Raw genomic sequence first — 21,455 nt, 5'->3', positions numbered from 1 at the left:
ACACTTAAGTGTTGTTTATAACAACAACAGCATAAAATGGAAGCAGGCTATTGGAATGGTTAAAGTGAACATTGGTTAAACCAGATGCTGAACCATAACCGATGGAATATTATTCAGTTTTTTAAAAATATGATTATGTAGCACTGTGGGGAAAAAGACATGATGCGGGAGCCTGGAGTCAGTTAAGCATCTGCCTTCCGCTCAGGTCATGATCTCAGGGTCCTGGGATTGAGTCCTGCATCGGGCTCCTTACTCAGTAGGGCGTCTGCTTCTCCCTCTGCCTCTGCCTGGTTCTCCCTCTCTCCCTGCCTGCCGTTCCCGCCGCTTGTGCTCTCTCTCTCTCATTCTCTGTCAAATAAATAAATGAAATCTTATATAAAAAAAAAAAGCTATAAGTTACCAAAAAATTATGTGACAAAATCCTGTAACTGGATGATTACAAACACATAAAACAGTTCAAACGATAAGCAAGTATGCTACCATGATACTTTAGCAAAAGGGATTATGAGTGTGTTCCCCTTGCTTTGTTTCTCTAATGTTCTTTAGTGTGGTTATGTTCTTATTAATAATTAAACTTTTATTACAAAAAGAAAAAAGATTTCCCCAGAAAGCATTATTTGGTTCTACTGTAAACGTGGCCAGAAATCGCACTGAATTCCAAGGTTTTATACAGGAGAAGGTTTTCATGTAAAACATTAAAAAGTAAGAAAACAAAATCTTTCCCTCAGATGTTTCTCAGGAGCCTCTGAGCTTCTGCACCTCAGAGAACAAATGCCTTCTGCTAAGATTCAATTGTCTGCCAAGAATTGAGTTTCCCCTCCTTTTGGTTCCTGTCATTGGCCAGCCTGCCTTTCCATCACCAACGACCTCTAGTATCTTGGTCACACACACCTCACAGCAAGAAGCTGACTAATCCTAATGCTGGGGCGGCTTATTAGGCAACCTTTCACACAGTGCCCATTGCTACCCATTGCACAACATATTTGACTGGGAATGATAAACAGCGTGGTTTACATTTGACTCCAGTCGCCCTGTCAGTGCCAGCAGCTTAAGTGTGTAAACATCACCCAGTGCCTTTAGAAAGACGCTGACATTATGTTCCAGGCTCCTTCATGTTGTGTAACATGAGAGAAGGGGGGCGGGGAGCCTATGAGTAAGAATTCAGAAGCAGATGAGGATATTAGTCACTTTCTGCTTTATTTCTGAAAGAAATGAAAAGCTGCCCACTTACGCATTATAGCTACAAATAAACTTACTCTTGATTTAGAATTTAAAAACTGAAACGAGCAAACAAATCAATAACACTCTAAATATATTTGCATTAATCCCTCCATAAGAAATAAGCACATCTCTGGACAAGAACCTTGTTTCAGTGACTAAAATAGGTCAAGGGGGGAAAGGAATTGTCCTATTATTAAAAATTCTGTTATAATTTCATCAATTTTACAATACAAAATGTGTTTGACTGCAGAAACCACTATGAAAAGAAGATTCTATGTTTTGCTTATTGAGACAGCAAGCTGCCTCTTACAAAACCCTGCAGCCATGCCCAGGTTAAGGGAAAAGAAAGCCCTAAACAAGAGGAGAATAAGGATTTCAATTCTGATTTGTCCTAGAATAAATATTCTCTTGCCCAGATTGTTAAGTCTGTTGGAATATGTAGCATATATAGTTTGGTCCATTTTCTGAAGCTAGATTAGTTATTTTTAGAGTCTTCCATCTCCCCTGTGTACACAGTGTGAGAGTAATGCTAATATAAAAGCCACGTGCAAATTTTGTTTGCTAATAAGATTCCAGACCACTAATGAAAGGACACAGGGTTCTTTAGCTAAAGAAAACAAGAATATCCACCTACAGCTTCTTTTAAGTGTGAAAGAAGATATATATATATATATATATATATATATATATGTATATATATATATTATTTTAAGTTTTTTTTTTTTAATTTAAATTGAGTGTGTTTTTAAGTAGTGTAAGAAAGTAAGGCAAAGGCTAGTCACCCTATGATAAATTAGAATCATATGGTAAGTCACGCAATGGTTAGCAAGATTACACTCCAGTCAGTCTAACCACATTTCTTCAAGATTGAGAAGGGCAAAGTAAATTCCTTAGAGTAGCTTTGTATAATAGGTCTAAGTCATACCAGTACAAAATTACCAGATCATCTACTTTAACCTGCTCTTTCATTAATATTTAGGAATTACCATGGTCAGAACCTCATCAACCAACAACACCTGGGTATGGAAAGTATTTCCAACTTCGGAAGGACTTGTTTCCAACAGGAGCAAAAGGCCGAAACTCACCTTCTGTTTAATGAATCACCAACAATTACCTTATTGTTCTTATCTCTCTCTGCTAAAATTCAATCCTTAAATTAAATGTTTACAATGAAGAATCTCACCTTTGGCCCTTTGGTAACAGGAATTATTTTCAACCTCATTTTACCACAGTCATCATTTTTTTAATGGGGCTATGGAAAATGGCCAAAATAGATTTTATGGGTCATTGGATTGCATACTATAAATGATGGTAATTCTAGCCCTTTAAAACTAATGCCTGGGCTGTTCAAAATCACTTCAGGGATGCCTGGGTGGCTCAGTCAGTTAAGCATCTGCCTTCAGCTCAGGTCATGATCCCAGGGTCCTGGGCTGAGTCCCACATCGGGCTCCTGGCTTAGCAGGAAGCCTGCTTCTCCTTCTGCCTGCTGCTCCCCCTGCTTGTGTGCACTCTCTCTCTCTGATAAATAAAATCTTAAAAAAAAAAAATCACTTCCAAGGTGAATATGATTGTTTTCTTCCTAAAAACAAAACAAAACAAAACAAAACAAAAATGATGGGAAGAATAGACCTCACACCTAAGGAAATAGGAGATAATACAACATTCCTTTTTTTTTTTTTTTTCAGACTTCAAATAGCTGTGATTCAGGTATTCCTTTTTTTTTTTTTTTTTTTTTTTTAAGATTTTATTTGTTTATTTGACAGAGAGAGAGCCAATGAGAGCCAATGAGAGAGGGAACACAAGCAGGGGGAGTGGGAGAGGAAGAAGCAGGCTCCCAGTGGAGCAGGGAGCCCGATGTGGGGCTCGATCCCAGGACCCTGGGATCAGGCCCTGAGCCAAAGACAGATGCTTAACAACTGAGCCACCCAGGCGCCCCTGATTCAGGTGTTCCTGATCCCTATGGTAGCCTATGACTAGATTTTTATTGATCTGTTCTATTGTTTCTTTAGTTTATATCATTTATTTCTGCTCTAATCTTTATCATTCCCTTCCTTCTGTTGATTTTAGGTTTTGCGTGTTCTTTTTCTAGTTCCTTTAGGTGTAAGATTAGGTTGTTTACTTAAGATTTTTTTTTTTTTTAAGATTTTATTTATTTATGTGACAGAGAGACAGCCAGCAAGAGAGGGAACACAGCAGGGGGAGTGGGAGAGGAAGAAGCACGCTCCCAGCGGAGGAGCCCGATGTGGGACTCGATCCTCAAACGCCAGGATCACGCCCTGAGCTGAAGGCAGACGCTTTAAGGACTGCGCTACCCAGGCACCCCTACTTAAGATTCTTCTTGCTCCTTGAGGTAAGCCTCAAGTTTATTGCTATAAACTTCCCTCTAAGAACAGCTTTTGCTGTGTCCCAAAGGTTTTGAACTATTGTGAGCTATGACTAGATTTTTAAAATAAGTTTACCTGAGGAATGGGTATTTATGATATTGTTGAGAGTGTTCATGAGATCATTCTTGTAGTTATATTTTCTTCATAGAAATACAACTAGAAAGCAATTTGCAAGTTGAAGAGTTTTTTATGTTGTTATTTTTTTTATTTTTAAAGATTTATGTATTTATTTTAGAAAGAAAGAGCAAACACAAGTTGGGGGAGGGGCAGAGGGAGAGAATCTTCAGGGGGCTCAATCACACAACTCATGAGATCATGACCTGAGCCAAAAACAGGAGTCAAACATTTAACTGGTGAGCCACCCAGGCATCCTTGAAGAATTTTTTTTTAATATTTTATTTATTTGAGAGAACGAGAGCACAAGTGTGGGAGGGATGGAGGGAGAGGGAGAAGCAAGCTCCCAGCTGAGCAGGGAGCCCCATGTGGGGCTCAGTCCCAGGACACTGGATTTATGACCTGAGCTGAAGGCAGATGCTTAACTGACTGAGCCAACCAGGTGTCCCATTTTTTAATATATTTTTATTATTTATTTGATAGAGCACAGAGGACAGTGAGAGGGAGAAGCAGACTCCCCACCAAGCAGAGAGCCCAATGTGGGACTTGATGCAAGGCTCGATCCCAGGACCCTGAAATCAGGACCCGAGCCAAAGGCAAATGCTTAACCAACGGAGCCATCCAAGTGCCTCTATTTATTTATTTTTTTTAAGTAGGGTCCCTGCTCAGTGTGGGGCTTGAACTCATAACCCTGAGATCAAGAGTATCATGCTCTACTGACTGAGCCAGTGAGGTGCCCAAAGAGTGGATACATTGTAAATTACCAGTCAAATACTGCTGGATGCTATCCTCTCCATTTGTGAGTTCAGGAAATTGAAGCCTAGATAGTGACTAATTGGTTTAATCCCGATTGCAAAATCAGTCAATGAGCAAAAAGCCATTAGTAGATGTTGATTTAAAACTCAGTCTTTCACTAGATCACATACTATAGGTAATTACAGTGTAAAAAACTATTGAAAGGGGAAAATATCCAAGGGTAATAGCAGATGCAAATTGAATATTTTGAGTTTTAATAATAGCCTAAAATAAGCCAGTATATAGTGTTCAGAGCATTGGTAAAGGTAAATACATAGGTAAACATAAAAGATAGAATAAATGTACTTGTGTTTGTAACTCTTTTATTTTCACTTCTGATTTAAGAGTCAAGTGCATAAAGCTATGATTAACAACTGAGTTGATGGGCATACAACATATAAAGATGCAATTTGTGTGTCAATAAATAGCACAAAGAGGAGTAGAAAATAAAGCTATATTGGAGTAACTTTTTGTATACTACTCAATTAATTTGATATTAATCCAAGCTTGATTATTTTTAAGATGCTAATTGTAATCCCTAGAACAACTAGTAAGAAGAGAGCTCAAAAACATTTAGTAAAAGAAACAACAAAGGAATTAAGACAGCATGCCAGAAAATAAGTACCACCAAAGAAAGCAATAATGAAGAAATAGAGACCTAAGAGACCTAAATAGAGACCTGAGAGACCTAAAAACAGACCTAAGACACACAGAAAATAAATAGCAAAATGCCAAGTGTAAAAACTATGTTATTGATAATTACATTAAATATAAATGGACTAAATGTTCCAATTAAAAGGCAGAGATGTTCAGAATGGATGAAAAAAAAAAATGATCCAGCTTTATGCTGTCTACAAAAAACAAACTGTGAATTCAAAGCCACAAATAACCTGAGAGGAAAAGAAAGGAAAAATATACAAACAGTACCCCAAAGAGAGCTAAAGTGGTTATATTAATATCAGAGAAAATAGATTTTAAGACAAAAATCATTATTAGAGCCAAAAAATATATACATTATAATGATAAAAGGGTTAATCGGTCATGAAGACATAACTATAAATACATATGCGCCTAAAAACAGAGCCTTGAAATACATGAAGTAAAAAGTAATAACGGAGAAATAGACAATTCAACCATAATAAAGATTTCATTATTCTACTTTCAAGAATGATTAGAACAACCAGACAGATGATCAGCAAGGAAACAGAAGACTTGAACACTAAACCAATTAGACCTACCTACCAGACATTCACCTAACAAAAGCAGAATGCACATTATTCTCACATACACATGGAAAGTCTCCATGATTTAACAAAAAAAGCACACAACTTGTATACTGAAAGCTATAAAATATCATTGACAGATTAAAGAAGTAAATAAATGGAAAGATATCCCTTGTTTATAAATTGGAAGACTTATTATTAAAATGGCAATAGTGGCCAAATTGATGTAATTACTCAGTGCAATCCCTATCAAAATCAGAGCTGGTTTTGTTGTTGTTGTTGTTGTTGTTGTTTTGCATTTGTTTTTGCAATTGACAACCTGATCTTAAATTCATATGGAAATGCAAGGAAACTAGAATAGCCAAAATGATCTTGAAAAAGAACAAAGTTGGAGGATTCACACTTCCTGATTTCAAAGCACACTGCAAAGCTACCGTAAGTAATCAAGCCAGGGTGGTATTGGAGTAAGGATAGAAATTGAGATCAATGAAACATAATTGAAAGTCCAGATAAACCTTTATATTTACAGTCAGTTGATTTTCAACAAAGGTGCCAAGAAATTCATGGGCAAAGAACAGTCTTTCCAAAAATGGTGCTGAGGAAACTGGATAGCCATGTAGCCAAAAAAAATAAATAAATAAAAAATAAAGTTGGATTTGTACCTCACAACATATAAAAAATTAACTCAAAATGGATCATAAACCTTAATGTAAGGCCTTAAACTATAAAACTCTTAGAAGAAAACATAAATGTAAATCTTCATGATCTTGGATTAGGCAATGGTTTCTTAGGTACTGAAAGTACCTGCAACAAAATAAGAAATAAATTGGACTTCATAAAAACTTAAAAATTTTGTGCTTCAAAGGACACCATAAAGAAAGTGAAAAGACAACCCATGGAATGGGAGAAAATATTTGCAAATTATTTATCTGACAAGAAACTTTTATCCACAATATACAAAGAACCCTTACAACTCAAATGAAAAGACAAATAACCCAATTTAAAAATGGGCAAAGGATTTTGATAGACATTTCTCCAAAGGAGATATATGAACAGCCAATAAGCACACAAAAGGTGCTCAACATTGATGTGGGAAACAGAGGCAGAAGGAAATGTAGATAAAATTAAATCTCCCTAGGGACACCTGGGTGGCTCAGTCAGTTAAGCATCTGCCTTCAGCTCAGGTCATGATCCCGGAGTCCTGGGATCAATGCCCACACTGGGCTCCCTGCTGAGGGAGGAGCCCACTTCTCCCTCTCCCTCAGCCTGCTGTTCCCCCTGCTTGTGCTCTCTCTCTGTCAAATAAAAAAATAAAATATTTTTCCAAAATGTTAAAAAAAAAAAGACAGATAATAAGAGGTGTAGAACCCTCATACACTGTTGGTGGGGATGTAAAATGTACTGCTGCTTTGGAAAACATCTGGCAGTTCCTCCCAAAGCTAAACAATATAGCTAAACAATATAGCTTCCATTCCTAGGTATATACCCGAGAATTGAAAACATGTATATCTACCCAAATATTGTACATGAATGTTCATAGAAGCATTATTTATAATAGCCAAAAACTGGAAATAGCCAAATGTCCATGAACTTATGGATAGAAAAAATGTGGTATATTCATGCAATGGAATATTACTCAGCCATAAAAAGCCAAAAAAATGGAAGTTCTGATAAACATGCAATTTGGAAGAACACTGAATGCATAAATCTGAATGAAAGAAGCCAGATATAAAAGGCTACATATTGTATAATACTATTTATATGAAATATCCAGAATAGGCAAGTCTGTAGAGATACAGAGTAGATTAATGGTTTCCAAGTACCAGGTCTTGGAGTGAATGTAATAGTAATAACCACTAATAGGTATCGCGTTTCCTTTTTTAGGGTGATGGAAATGTTCCAATATTAGATAGTGGTTATAAAATATATTATATATTTCATATGATATACACATTAGGAAATTGAATATAAACCTAAAGAAACTGAATAATAAAAAACTTTGAAATCATATAGTCATGATGATTGTCAAAGAAAAACTAGTATAGATAACATTTCCTTGAAAACTTGGTGGTTAATTTCCTTGGTCAACAAACTCCCTGCCTTAATCTCTAGCTATCTTAGCATATCCAGATTCCCACATTAATAGTACATATATATAGTCTGCAGGTGTTCTCAAGCCATTGGCATTTGCCTAATAAGTCAAACAATATTCCATGGGCTCCAAGTTTATATTAAATTCTGATTTACCTTTTTAGGTCTTCTAGACAAGGATTCAGATAATGTATGGCAAATGACCTCCAGGGAAGTAAAAGATAATTTTGGTTTTGAATGACCTAAATGGATTTTTCTCCTAAGCATATTTACTTGAATAACTGCTCACCTCTTTAACTCTGCTATCACAGACACTCTGATCTCTGAGAGCAGAGTTTTAATCCTCATGGCTGAAGAAAAGTAGCTATTTTTCCAGGCTTGGTAATAAAGTCTAGCCCTCAGACTTCTTTAGTTAGCTGATAAAAGGGATAAAAAAAACTCTTTCAATCACACAGGAGTTTGGATACTGATGGGTAGATGAATTTTGGACTTTGGTAATGTAAGTAGTCCAAGAAAAAGGCTTATACAAATACCAGACTGGTTTAATGTCCTATTAACTTTATAGCATTTAATATGACCGCAATTTGTGGGGCACCTAGGTGGCTCAGTTGGTTAAGTGGCCAACTCTTGATCTCAGCACAGGTCTCAGTCTCAGGGTTGTGAGTTTAAGCCTCATGTTGGGCTCCATACTGGGTGTTGAGCCTACTTTAAAAAAAATATATGGTCATAACTTGTAATACATATGATTTTATATATGTTTATGTCTACAAAAAAGGGCATAGAAATGTTATCAAAATGTTAATGATAATAATCTCAAGGTAGTAGGTGATTATTTTTTCTTTTTATTCTGTCAGAATTTTCCAATTTTTCTACCATCTGTATGCATTAAAGAAATTTCTTAATTGCAAAAACTATTGTAAAAAAATTCAAACACTGAAAAGGGATATAGAAAGAAATTACTCTCCTTTATTACTTTTTTTTTATTTTTTGAATTTTATTTATTTGTCAGAGAGAGAGGAGAGAGCACATGCACAAGCAGGGAGAGGGAGGCAGGCTCCCTACTGTGCAAGGAGCCCAATGCAGACTCTATCCCAGGACTCTGGGATCATGACCTGAGCTGAAGGCAGACGAGTAACCACTGAGCCACCCAGGCACCCAGTAAATAAAAAAAAAAAAAAAAAAAAAATGTGGATAAAATGAACCCTCGTGCACTGTTGGTGGGAATGCAAACTCGTGCATCCTCTGTGCAAAATAGTATGGAGTTCCTCAAAAAATTCAAAATAGAACTACCCAACAATCCAGTAATCACACTACTGGGTGTTTACCCAAAGAATACAAAAACACTAATCCTAAAGGAGATATGGACCCTTTGTTTATTGCAGCATTATTTACAATAACCAAATTATGGAAGCAGCTCAAGTGTCCATCGATAGATGAATGGATAAAGAAGAGATGGTATACATATTTAAAAAAATTTTTTTATAATGGTATGTTAGTCACCATACAGTACATCATTAGCTTTTGATGTAGTGTTCCATGATTCCTTGTTTGCGGGTATACATATTGAATGGATGTTATTCAGTTATAGAAAAGGATGAAATCTTGCTATTTGCGACAACATGGATGGAGCTAGAGTATAACAATGCTACATGAAATAAATCAGAGAAAGACAAATACCATATGATTTCACTCATATGGAATTTAAGAAACAAAACAAATGAGCAAAGAAAAAGAGAGAGAAACCAAGAAAGACTCTCATTTTTTTTTTAAGATTTATTTATTTATTTTGGAGGGGAGGGGCAGAAGGAGAGGGAGAAACAGAATCCCAAACAGATTCTGCTCTGAGACAGAGCCTGGGTTGCAGCTCGATCTCATGACCCCTAGACCAAGTCCTGAGGCAAAACCAAGAGTCAGATGCTTAACCGACTGAGCCACCCAGGTGCCCCAATGTATAGAATTACTGAGTCACACCTGAAACTAATATAACACTGTATGTTAACTATATTGGAGTTAAAATGTAAAACTTAAATTACCAGGGACAAACAAATAAAATATAATGGGATCTTAATGTGTTTGTGACTCTGCAACTTGCTATTCTAAGTTTAAAATATTTCCCATTTAAAAAAAAAGAAAGAAAGAAAAAGAAAAAAGGAGCGCCTTGGTGGCTCAGTCAGTTAAGCGTCTGACTCTTGATGTCAGCTCAGGTCATGATTTTAGGGTTGTAAGACCGACCCCCATATCTGGCACACTGGGATTGGAGCCTGCTTGGGATTCTTTCTCTCCCTCTCCCTCTGCCCCTCCCACCAGCACTCTCTCTCACTAAAAAAAGAAAGAAAGAAAGAAAGAAAGAAAGAAAGAAAGAAAGAAAGAAAGAAAGAAAAAAATTATCATTTTTCTAAGTCAGTTTCTGCCTTCTCCTCCTTCTTTTTTAATGAAAGCTCTATGCCCAACGTGGGACTTGAACTCACAACCCCAAGTTCAAGAGTTGCATGCTCTACTAACTGAACAAGCTAGGTGCCCCATAAATCAGTCTTTTTTTTTTATTTTTAACATCTGCGCAGATTAGATGAAGATGTGCAGATTTGTTCACTTTGCTATTGACAGAACATGTAAACTGTTTCCAATATTCAATACAAAAACTAAACATATTCTGGGGCGCCTGGGTGGCTCAGTCAGTTACACCCTTGACTTCGGCTCTGGTCATGATCTTGGGGTCCTGGGATCAGCCCCAAGTTGGGCTCCAGTGGGGAGTCTGCGTGACCCTCACCCTTTCCCTCTCCCACTGGCCCTCCCCAGCCTGTGATCTTGCTCCCTCTCTCTCATATAAATAAAATCTTAAAAAACAAAAAACAACTAAACATATCTTACAATATAATCCAGAAATCATGCTCCTTGGTATTTATCCAAATGAGTTGAAAGTTTATGTCCACATAAAAACCTGCACATGAAAAAAGAAAAAAAACTACACTTAGATGTTTATAGCAGCTTTATTCCTATTGCCAAAATTTGGAAGCATCCAAGATGTTCTTCAGTAGGTGGATGGATTAAGTGGTACATCCGGACAATAGAATATTATTCAGTGCTAAAAAAAATGAGCTACTAAACCATGAAAAGATATGGAAGAACTTTAAATGCATATTACCAAGTGGAAGAAGCCAATCCAAAAAGGCTACATACTGTATGATTCCAACAATATAACATTCTGGAAAAGGCAAAACTATGAACACAGTAAATAAAATTTGTGGTGACTAGGGCTACAGGGGAGGGAGAGCTGAATAGATGGAATACAGGTGATTTTTAGGGCAGTGAAACTATTCTGTATGATACTATAAGGATGAAAATGTGTTGTGATACAGTTAATTTGCCAAAACCTATGGAATGTGCAGCACCAAGAGTGAATCCTAATGTAAACCATGGGCTTTGAGTGATAGTGATATGTCAATGCAATTCATTAATTGTAACAAATATAACACTCTGGTGGGGATTTTTTTTTTTTTTAAGATTTTATTTATTTATTTATTTGTCAGAGAGAGAGAGAGCACAAGCAGGGGGAGTGGGAGAGGGAGAAGCAGGCTCTCTGGTGAGTAGGAGCCCGATGTGTGGCTGATTCCAGGACCCTAGGATCAAGGCCTGAGCCAAAGACAGATGCTTAACTGACTGAGTCATCCAGGCACCCCTGGTAGGGGATGTTGATAGTAAGGAAGTATATGCAGGAGGTATAGGCAAACTGTACTTTCTGCTCAATTCTGCTGTACCTAAAACGGCTCTAAAAAAATAGTCTATTAAAAAAAAGTTCCCCAATTGAATCTAATGTGCAGCTAAGGTTGGGAACCACGGGTTTAGGTTCTTTGCATGAATAATCTCCTTCAATTCTTCTAACATTCATCTGATTAGGTAGCTGTGGTTATCCAATTTTACATATGAAGAAACTGAAGTCTGGAAGGATTAAATAATTTGCCAAGCTCACCAAGCTAGTAAAATGGGAACTGGTTTTCACACATTGCTCAGCCAACTCGCATCTGTTTAGCCTTTTTACTATACCACCTTTTAATAATTGAAGCTGGTAGATAAAAGTAAAATGTATTGCCTCATGAAGTAATAATTTCCCAACACTGGAAATATTATAGAAGAATCTGGATAACAAGTCAGGGATGGCACAGACAGATGGACACATTGTGGGTTTTTGTTGTTGTTGTTGTTGTTTTCAGCATGCAGGAAGGAAGAATAGGTTGTCTTTTTTTTTTTTTTTTTAATTTATTTATTTACATAATCTCTACACCTAATGTGGGGCTTGAACTCACAACCCGGAGATCAAGAGTTGCATGCTCCCACTACTGAGCTAGTCAGGCACCCCACGTTATCTTGAATAGTCCTTCAGACTCTAAGAGCCAAAGAGTTGAAGGACTAGGTTTGAGAACTAGACCTGTCCTTTACTAGCTGTGAGACCAGGAGCAAGTCACCTAACTTCTCTTGAGTTTTTTCTCTTATGTAAAATAAAGGTAATGATTATGCTAATACAGTTATATCATTTTTCTTTCTTTCTTTATTTTAAGATTTTATTTTTTTATTTTAAGATTTTTTTTTTTAAGATTTAATTTTATTTATTTATTTATTTGACAGAGAGAGTGAGAGAGCAGAAGCAGAGGGAGCAGTACAGGGAGAGGGAGAAGCTCAGCAGGGAGCCTGATGCAGTGCTCGATCCCAGGACCCTGGGATCATGACCTGAGTGGAAAGCGGACACTTATCCATCTGAGCCACCCAATCATTTTTCATGTATATTAAATAATATAGGAGGATTAAATAATTTTTGTTAAAGTCTTTTGTGAACTGTAAAGCTTTACAGAAATCGATTTTATGGTTTTTTAATTTTTTAAAGTAAGCTCTATGTCCAACATGGGGCTTGAACTCACAACCCTAATATCAAAAGTTACATGCTCTACTGACTGAGCCAGCCAGGCACCCTTATAGAAATCACTTTTAAGTTGAAGATGGCTAATAATCCTAAAACCTGCATCATATCACAGTGTTCCTTTATTTACAATGTCCAAAGGCTCCCCACTGCCCAAAGAACAAACTTCAGACTCCTTAGCATGGTGTTCAAGACCTTTAGCAAACTAATTCCAATTAACCTCAATGTTCTCTTCCAGCCACTAACTCTACCGTAGGTTCCAGCCAAATTTCATTTTCTCCTGTTCCAAAATGGACACACTCTTTCATAGTTACAGCTTCTCAGAAGTTGAGAGAAGCCAGGGATACTCCCATTTCCAGTTAAAAGTTGAAGAAATGCCCAAACAGACATTTTTTTAAGTATATTTGAAATGTTTACATCTAATGATGCTTTTAATACATAAAAAACGTAATGCCATATAACTGTGTTATTCATAATAAGATTATTTTAAAAATTAATTCAGAGTAATGTCCATCAGTGGGATAAGAGTTTAAATTTGAATGATATCTTCCTTTCTGAACCTGCGAATCAATCCCAGTTAACTGTATATATTTTGAAGATACTTCATAAAAATGGGGCCTATGCCCAAATGGTGACCTCTTCCTTGTTTCCCAAAAGGGAGTCCTTTTCACACTTCTGTGCCTCTCAACATGGTCTTCCTAATGTCTGGCCAGCTCCAACTGAACATTTGAGATCTAGTTCACACATCGTTTTTGAAGCCTTCTGACCTGCCATTATCTCCTTGATGTTCTCAGTGTAGTTGACAATATTACGTGATAAGTATTATCATGGAGGAAGACAAGGAAAGTGCGTTCTCATCTACCTCTCATAGACTTTTATACAGCTTATCAAAGATGAAGTCTGTGACTCACTATGCCTTATACTGTGTCTGGTACATAGCAATTCCCAGTGGCTCTTCTTCTCCTCCTCCTCCTCCCCCTCCTCCTCCCCCCTCCTCCTCCTCCTCCCCCCTCCTCCTCCTCCCCCCTCCTCCCCCTTCCCCTCCCCCTCCTCCTGCTTCTCCTCCTCCTCCTTTTTTTTTTTTTTGAAGATTTATTTATTTGAGAGAGAGAGAGAGAGAGCGCGAGCATGAGCTGGGGGAGGGGAAAGGAAAGGGAGAGGGAGAGAGAAAATCCTTAAGCAGACTCCCTGCCTAGCAGCATCCCCTATGTGAGACTCGATCCCAGGACCCCGAAATCACCTGTGGTGAAGTCAGGCACTTAACCGCTGTGCCACCCAGGTGCCAACCAATGGCCCTTATTCTTATATTTTGACATGGAGGTGAAATATTAACATGTAAACATATCGTGGTTCCTTGGGACATATATTCAGGTATGGTCAGTTGCCTTCACAAGATCTTCTGTTTTCGTCAGGGCTTTATTCTTTTACTTGAATGCTCTTGCTCTGGGATTTCATATTTCAATTAAAAATAATGTAATAATAACAATAAAAGTCATAGCACTTGTTGGATAAGGTTTCTTTAAAACATACTACAGTCATTCATTTTGGGGTATATGTGGGGTGATGTGAATAAAGATGGTGAGGGAATAAGGAAAATATGCCTTAAAAAATTATACAAGTATAGTCTCTTCTAACTTTTCTGTTTTCTGTTAATAGCATTATCATTTTCCTAGCTTCCAAGTTCTCTCTGCAGGTTAAAAAAAAAAAAAAAGAATTGTTGGGGCGCCTGCGTGTCTCAGTTGGTTAAGCATCTGCCTTCAGCTCAGGTCATGATCCCAGGGTCCTGGAATTGAGTTTGGAGCTCCCTGCTCAGCGGGGAGTCTGCATCTCCCTCTGCCTGCTGTTCCCCCTGCTCTTGCTCTCTCGCTCACCCTCGCTCTATCTTAAATAAAACATCTTTAAAAAAAAAGAATAAAAAAGAATTGAAGTTTTTAAATTCTGATATATCTTTTTAAAAAAATAATTGTTAGGTTTAACTCTTCTCCATTCTTATTGCCAATAACCAGGCCCTTCCTTCCTCCACTATTAGAGGATTTCAGCAACCTCCCAGCTAGTTGTCTTGTCTACGTAGCTCCTTTTAGCCATTCTATCAGTTTTTCTAGTCGGTGTTCTAATCCAAAACTTGTTACTTATTTAAGCCTAAATTCTGCAGCTGGCATTCAAGGCCCTGCTTACTTTAGTCCCCACCTTCTCTCCCCTTCACTGCTTAATGTAGGTTCTTTGCTTGGGGCACAGTTCCTCTTTCCTTTGTCAGACAGTGTCAGGCTTTGCTTGTGTTCTCCCCCATCCCTTGCACTGTCCATATTCCACCCATTATTCAAAGTCCAGAAAGACCTTCGTCCTGGAAGATTTTATTGGCAGCTCCACGTCAGTCATAGCTCCCAATTATTGTCATGTGTTCTAGTTGTGAGAAGATAGAATCCTCTACCCTTTTCTCTTGATTTGAACTGTTAACAGGAGACCTAGGGACCATGACCTGTTACAGTGGAATATGTGCCTATATATATATTTGAAGTGCAGATCAGTAATTTCCAGAATACTGGTTCTTCAAGCGTATGCAGATTGCTTAAAGGAACACAACTCAAATACAATTATGTAATATTCATTTTTGTTACAAAAGATGAAAAGGGGAGAGTACAGTGAGAGTGTCTGAGGTATGGGTTTACTTATCTCACAAACCGAGGGATTCATTTCTTTATTTAAAAGAAATTATATTCACATTTCCAATTAACTACATCCTAAAAATCTCCAAGTGGGTCATATGAGCAGGCCTATTTTATTTTCAAAGCGTGTGAAACACAAAACGTTTGAAGGGAATAACCACAGATATACTTGAGACCACAACCCACAGGAAAAAGAGTCAAAAGCACACTCTCAGCGGTGCTGCTTACCGCGACGCCGCTGGGCCTGAATCTACGCTTTTTGGAGCCTCAGTTCTCTCTTCAGTGCAATGGAGACAATGCTCGAAAATAATTACTTCCCAGGGTTGTGGTGAAAGGTTTTCCTTCTGGTGCACTGCGGGCGGTTTGCCTCCTAAGACCCCAGGGAGGTGCTTTTCCTCCCGCGACGCACTTCCGTGCGCGAGTCGGGCTGCCCCGCGGGGAAGAGGGGAGCTCGCGGCGGAGTACGGGTCGGGGGCTCGGCAAGGACAGGTTGGCCGCAGCTATGACGTGTAGCGTGGGGGCCTAACAGCAGGAGCACGCTAAATGTGTAGGCACGGTGCAAAACAGGCTGAGCGTGCGTGCACCAGTGTGCGGGGGTGCTGGGAGCGGGCGTACGGCAGAAAAGCGACAGCTGACAAGGGAGTCCGAGGCCCGCAGGGCCAGAGCGTCCGGTTAGCGGCGGCGGCCACGCGTAGCCTGGCGCCCCAGGTTGGGGCTACTGCGCCGCCGGCCGACCGGTCTCCGCAGCGCCCCACCTGGCGGCCGGTGGGGTCGCTGCCGCGAGCGTCTCTTTGCTCCGCCTCCGCCGAGCTCGGCTGCCCTCCGCAGCTTCCCCGCCCCGCTCTCGCCCGACCCTCCTCCCTTCCCCCTCCGGGATCGCGATGGACGCGGCCACCCCCCGCCGCCGCTGGCAGCAACGCGCGGGCCTGTGAGCTGCGGGCCTGAGGAGCCGCGTGCCGGGGACCGGACGTGCGCTGGCTGCCGCCGGTCGGGGGAACCTCTCGCTTCCCTGTCACCAGGTCCCCGCGGAGGAAGGGGAGGGACGAGGCGCGGCTTTTCCTGTGCCGCTTGCCCGGCTCGACCTGCGCGGCCTGCGGCTTCCTGGTAACTCGAGAGCCGCGGCCGGGCCTGGCTCTGCCCGCGGCCTGCTTGGAGCTGGACCGGAGCGGTTTGGGACGACAAGCCGGGGTAAGAGCTTGAGGGAACGGGAGGCGCAAGCGCCTTAGGTGGTCGGAAGGGCCAGGCCTGGGGGCCGGGATCCGGGATGCCCGGCGGCGTGCGGGGAGCGAGACCCCGGCTCCGGGTGAGGTCGGCCGGGCTGCTGCGGGCTAACCCGCTTAGCCCCTTTGTTCCCCTCCCCCGGCCCTGCCCGCGGCGGGGCCCGGCTTGCTCGAGCCCGAGCCTGGTTTGGCCGAGCCGGAGCCCAAGGCGGGCCCCCCTTGCCCTTGAGAAGGGTTCGCCTCCTGGTCGGGCCAGGGACGTCCCCCCGAGCCTCGAAGTTCCGGGCGCCGCTCCCGAGAGACCCGCCGCCCTGCTCGGCCGGGCGGCCTGTTTTGGGCACTGAGGCTTGTTGCCTCTCCCCCCGAACTTCCCCCTCCTAGACACAGGTAGCTAACTTAGGCAGGGTTTGGTGCCAAGAAACCAGAGCGCGGTGCCTGCGCCTCCCGGAGCAGGACTCGACTGGGCCCGGAGTGTTGGGTCATCCCTGCTGGTCGCCGCCGTTGGGTGCCCACCGGGACCCGTGGCTGGATTCACACACCTGCAGCTAGGTTACCTGGGATCCTTCCGTCAGGGCGCCTCCGGACTTTTGTAATGACTTGCCTCTTGGGGCTGCTTCTCTATTTTATATTATTTTTTTAACCAACTGCCCCATTCTGTGGGGATGGGAAAGAGGGCCATAGATTGGCCTGTATTCGGATCCGTAAGATGTTAGTCCATTGCATTTACTTTTAGCATTTCTTTTTAAACTTTTAAGAGTTGCCAAGACTGCCAGAATTCTTAACCACGCCTTTATTCATAGATACAACTTGTATCTAATTATTGTTTATATGTGGACGTCTTAAGAAGCAGTAAGTAAATTAGGAAGTGAGCAGAATTTGTGGAATTGGAGATCATTTTAAAGCAGAAACTTAATTTGGAGGGGGATTGGACACAGTGCTTAGAATCTCCTCAAAATACTGAATCTAACACTTATCTGAAGATCAGTTTTGGGTGGAGGAGGGGGGAAGAAGTTTGTTGGGGAAAAAAAAAAGAACTTTTAGTAAGGTGTTCTTTGCCTTTTGGCACAGACGTTGGTAATAGCAATAGTGGGATCTAAAGTTCGTTTGACTGTGTTTGACAAAGACAGCTCTGGTTTCCAGTTAAGTAGCAGCCTAATCAGCTTATACTCTAGCGCAAAACTGCTTTTCATTTAGTATGACATATGAACGTTAAACAGGAGGAATAAAGTTGAAAAACTGCATTAAAGTACTCTCTCAAACATACTTATGAGTCTTTTCTAATTCCTAGGAGGACATCAGGAACATTTGGTTCTAGCTGATGTAAAAGAAAAATTTTTAAACCCAAGCTGATCAGTCCTGGATATTTAAAGGACTTTTTCCTTTTACTTTTTTAATTTAAGCAAAGAGGCTTTTAAAAAACCATGGCAGATGTGGATCCTGATACATTGCTGGAATGGCTACAGATGGGACAGGGAGATGAAAGGGACATGCAACTAATAGCCCTTGAACAGCTATGCATGCTGCTTTTGATGTCTGACAACGTGGATCGTTGTTTTGAAACGTAAGTACATCCCTTCATCATCATCTTTTGGGGTTGCTGTGGTGACATCTGTTTTCAACCATTTGCTGACTTTAGTTTGTGTGGACTTTTCTCTAGTGAGTTTTAAAATTATCTTTTTAAAAGTTTCTGCAGTTCTACATTTGCACTTTTCTGAGAAATAAATGTTGGTAGGTGAAGTAATTCCTGTAATGATAATTGTGATGACACCAATATATGTTTGTTGAATGAATAGGAATTAGGGAATACTTACTTTAACCCATAGCTTGCTTGATTCATTTTCAAAGTATGAACTGGGAAAATACAAATACTTCTTTAAAGTTATCTGTTTCTGTACCGAGAAATTAACTTGAAATAAACATGAAAATATAGAAGATGATGAACACAGTTTCCAACTGCTCCTTTTTTCATTAGTATTAATTCCTACGACAATGTACTTTCCTTAAATCAAATGATCGCTTTGTAAATTTCAGTGTGGAGGGTATAAATTGGGTGTTACTCATACACCATATTTTTGGGAGAGTAGAAACAGATTTTGAAAATTGGAGTTTAAACAATTTTATTCAGAGGTTTTAATGTAGAATTTGTGTGAAAATGTAAAAGAATTCATTACTAGATGGGCTGTTAATGCTGTTTTTCCTCTTATGTGATACTTACCCAGTTAGATTAACCATTCTTCCTAATGCTGAACACATTTGGTTTTTACTGTTTATTTTATATTACTTATTTATAATTTAAATTCTGGTAGTAAGTAAATGAAAACTCAGATTTTCTATATTTGGTTTAATGCCATTTTGAGGTAATTAGAAAATGTTTGAGATGTTGACTTAAAACTTTGTACAATTATCTTAATTTCTTTGAGGTGGCAATAAAGGCTGTTATTACAAAACTGACAAAGTATTTTTTTCTTTAAGATTTATTTATTAGAGAGACAGAGTGTGTGCATGTGAGCATGAGTGGGTGGTGGTAGGGGTGAAGCAGAGGGAGAAGCAGACTCCTTGCTGAGCAGGGAAATCGTTGCGGGGCTTGATCCAGTCCCAGGACCCAGGGATCATGACCTGAGCCAAAGGCAGCACTAAAGCATTTAACTGACTGAGCCACCCAGGTGCCGCTAAATTGACAAAGTATTTTTAATTGTCTTTATTTTTTAATGAATAATTAATGAAGATGAATTAATAAAGTTAAAAATTCTTAATTGTAAATCCCATTAAGACAATAAAAATCTTAGGGTAAAACGCCTTATAAACAGTTTCAAAAATCACAATTTTTTTATTTTTGTTTTCTTTCAAGATTTTATTTTTGTGTTCTTTCAAGATTTTATTTGAATTCAAATTAGTTAACATGTAGTATAGTATTTAGTTTCAAGGGTAGAATTTAGTGAATCATCACGCAGTTCACCCATTTCCCCACCCCAAATCACAATTTCTTAATGGCCCATTCATGTCAACTAGTTTTAGACGGTCTTTATTATATTATATATTACATATTCTATATTCTGTATTATAACTTTAAAAAGTTATACTTGCTGGGGCGCCTGGGTGGCTCAGTTGGTTAAGTGTCTGCCTTCAGCTCAAATCATGATCCTAGGATCCTGGGATTGAGTCCTGCATCGGGTTCCTTTCTTTCTTCCCAGTTCGTGCTCACTTGTGCTCTCTGTGGCTATCTTTGTGTCTCTCTCTCTTTCTCTCTCAAATAAGTAAAATCTTTTAAAAATAAAATGTTATACTTGCCAATCAAATTAATGATTGCTTTGTATTTTTATTAAGTACTAATATATAGTAGAGTTATTTATAATGGCATTTAAAAAGATGTTACCATATTAAGACAATTTTAAAGGAAATTTTAAAAGTAGGAAACATCCCTATATAAAATCCTACCATCCTAACACAACCGTTCTTTCCATTTTCCCTTCTAGGCTTATTTATATTTGATATAATTTTATGAAAGATGAAATTAAAGTCAGATGTGACTTATATTTTGTATTTACTAAGATAATAAGCCTATTTCAAATTGGAATGATTACCCGTTTCATGTAGCACACCAGTAATGTGTCTATCAAAAAATGGATCTTGGACTAAATTTGTGACAATTTTTTAAAAGACATTTAGTTTGCTCTTTTTGTTCTGTAGTCACATTTTCTTGTCACAAGAATTGTTTTGATTCCTTTAAACCGGAGAGGCAGCATGGTGAGGTGGAAAGAATGGGCTGTGGCATTAGAGACCTGGGTTCAGATTCTTGGGTTCTTGGTCTGCTACATCTAATTTAGTCTTTGAGAACCTTAGTATAGTTTCTTTCTCTGTAGAATAGCAGTAGCTCCTTGGAAGGATTAAAGGAAAGAATGTATGTGAAAAGTGTTTTGGGTAAAGTGGGTTACCCACTAATACTATTACATTTCTAATTTCAATTTTTATTTTGGGACTTTATTTTGTGAAACTTACTGTTTTTGGAGAGTCTTTTTAAATTCTTTGCAAGAGTCAATGAACAGGGTAGGGGAAAAGCAAGATGATGTGCATATTTTGAATATTGGTGAAAATTTCCTGTACCAACTTGATTTCATTAAGATACTAGCAAACAGTCTTTATTTATATTGAATACAGCAAAAGATGTCTATATGTTCACATATGTTTTTGCCTTATTAGCTTGTATTAATAATTATATGTCTCTTTAGTCAGGAAAGGCAGGTGGTGTGGTAGATTAATGGCCTTTGGGATGGCATAGATTTGGGTTCAGGTTTTTGTGAAGATTAAAAGGGATAACATGTGAAATCCCTAGCATAGTGCTTTTCACATAATAGTTAAGTCTTTTCCTTTAATTTAGTATTATTTGTGGCTCTCCATTTTTTAGCAAGTTTTGACAGTCTTTTTGAAGTTAAGAAATGTACATATTCTGTGAAGCTTCGTATTAATGCCTGAACTTACAGGGTAATGCTCTAGAAAATAAAATTCAAGTTCAAGGTGAGTTTTCGTTTTCATTTGTGATATGTTAGTGAGTTAAATTTAATATGTTATAAATTTAATAAGAGTTAAATTTAATGAGTTACAAATGAGTTTGCATTCACGTTAAAATAGATGATTATTGTACATGTTACTATAAATAGGTAAATCCTGGGCGCTTGTAGATCCTGCCTCCTATCTCTTCAGATAATATGATTAAAAGTTATATTTTCTGGGTAGAATCTAAGATCTAGAAAATGGGATATTAGGGATAGTACTTTTATTTTATTTATTTTTTTTTTTTAAAGATTTTATTTATTCATTCATGAGAGACACAGAGAGAG

The 21,455-nt window shown here is 39.0% G+C and overlaps 1 protein-coding gene and 1 long non-coding RNA gene across 16 annotated transcripts in view; one reads left to right on the top strand and one right to left on the bottom strand.

Moving 5' to 3' along the window:
- LOC148107108 (uncharacterized) overlaps window positions 1-16,116 on the bottom strand; it is a 75,941-nt gene extending 59,825 nt beyond the window's left edge. The window contains exons 1-2 of one of the 5 annotated variants that reach the window (XR_015723107.1): window positions 15,629-16,116; window positions 10,697-10,766 (exon numbers count right to left, since the gene is read on the bottom strand). This is a non-coding gene — a long non-coding RNA (uncharacterized LOC148107108). The remainder of the gene's footprint in view (window positions 1-10,696; window positions 10,767-15,628) is intronic. The other 4 variants (XR_015723104.1, XR_015723105.1, XR_015723106.1 and 1 more) reach the window with 4 other exon arrangements.
- Window positions 16,117-16,242: 126 nt separating this feature from the next.
- Window positions 16,243-21,455, top strand: part of HECTD1 (HECT domain E3 ubiquitin protein ligase 1) — an 83,595-nt gene continuing 78,382 nt past the window's right edge. For 10 of the 11 annotated variants that reach the window (XM_087859096.1, XM_087859095.1, XM_087859094.1 and 7 more), the window contains exons 1-2: window positions 16,243-16,588; window positions 18,021-18,181. In XM_087859096.1, the coding sequence (XP_087715222.1) occupies window positions 18,042-18,181 (140 nt within the window). In that variant the 5' untranslated portion in view covers window positions 16,243-16,588; window positions 18,021-18,041. Of the gene's footprint in view, window positions 16,589-17,908; window positions 18,182-21,455 lie in introns of all 11 variants that reach the window. The other variant, XM_045802609.2, reaches the window with a different exon arrangement.

The sequence above is a fragment of the Ursus americanus genome, chromosome 35 (genome assembly GCF_024610735.1).
Source record: "Ursus americanus isolate L20-20 chromosome 35, mUrsAme1.1.p, whole genome shotgun sequence".
Classification (NCBI taxonomy): domain Eukaryota; kingdom Metazoa; phylum Chordata; class Mammalia; order Carnivora; family Ursidae; genus Ursus; species Ursus americanus.
This window is presented reverse-complemented; position numbering and strand designations above follow the sequence as displayed.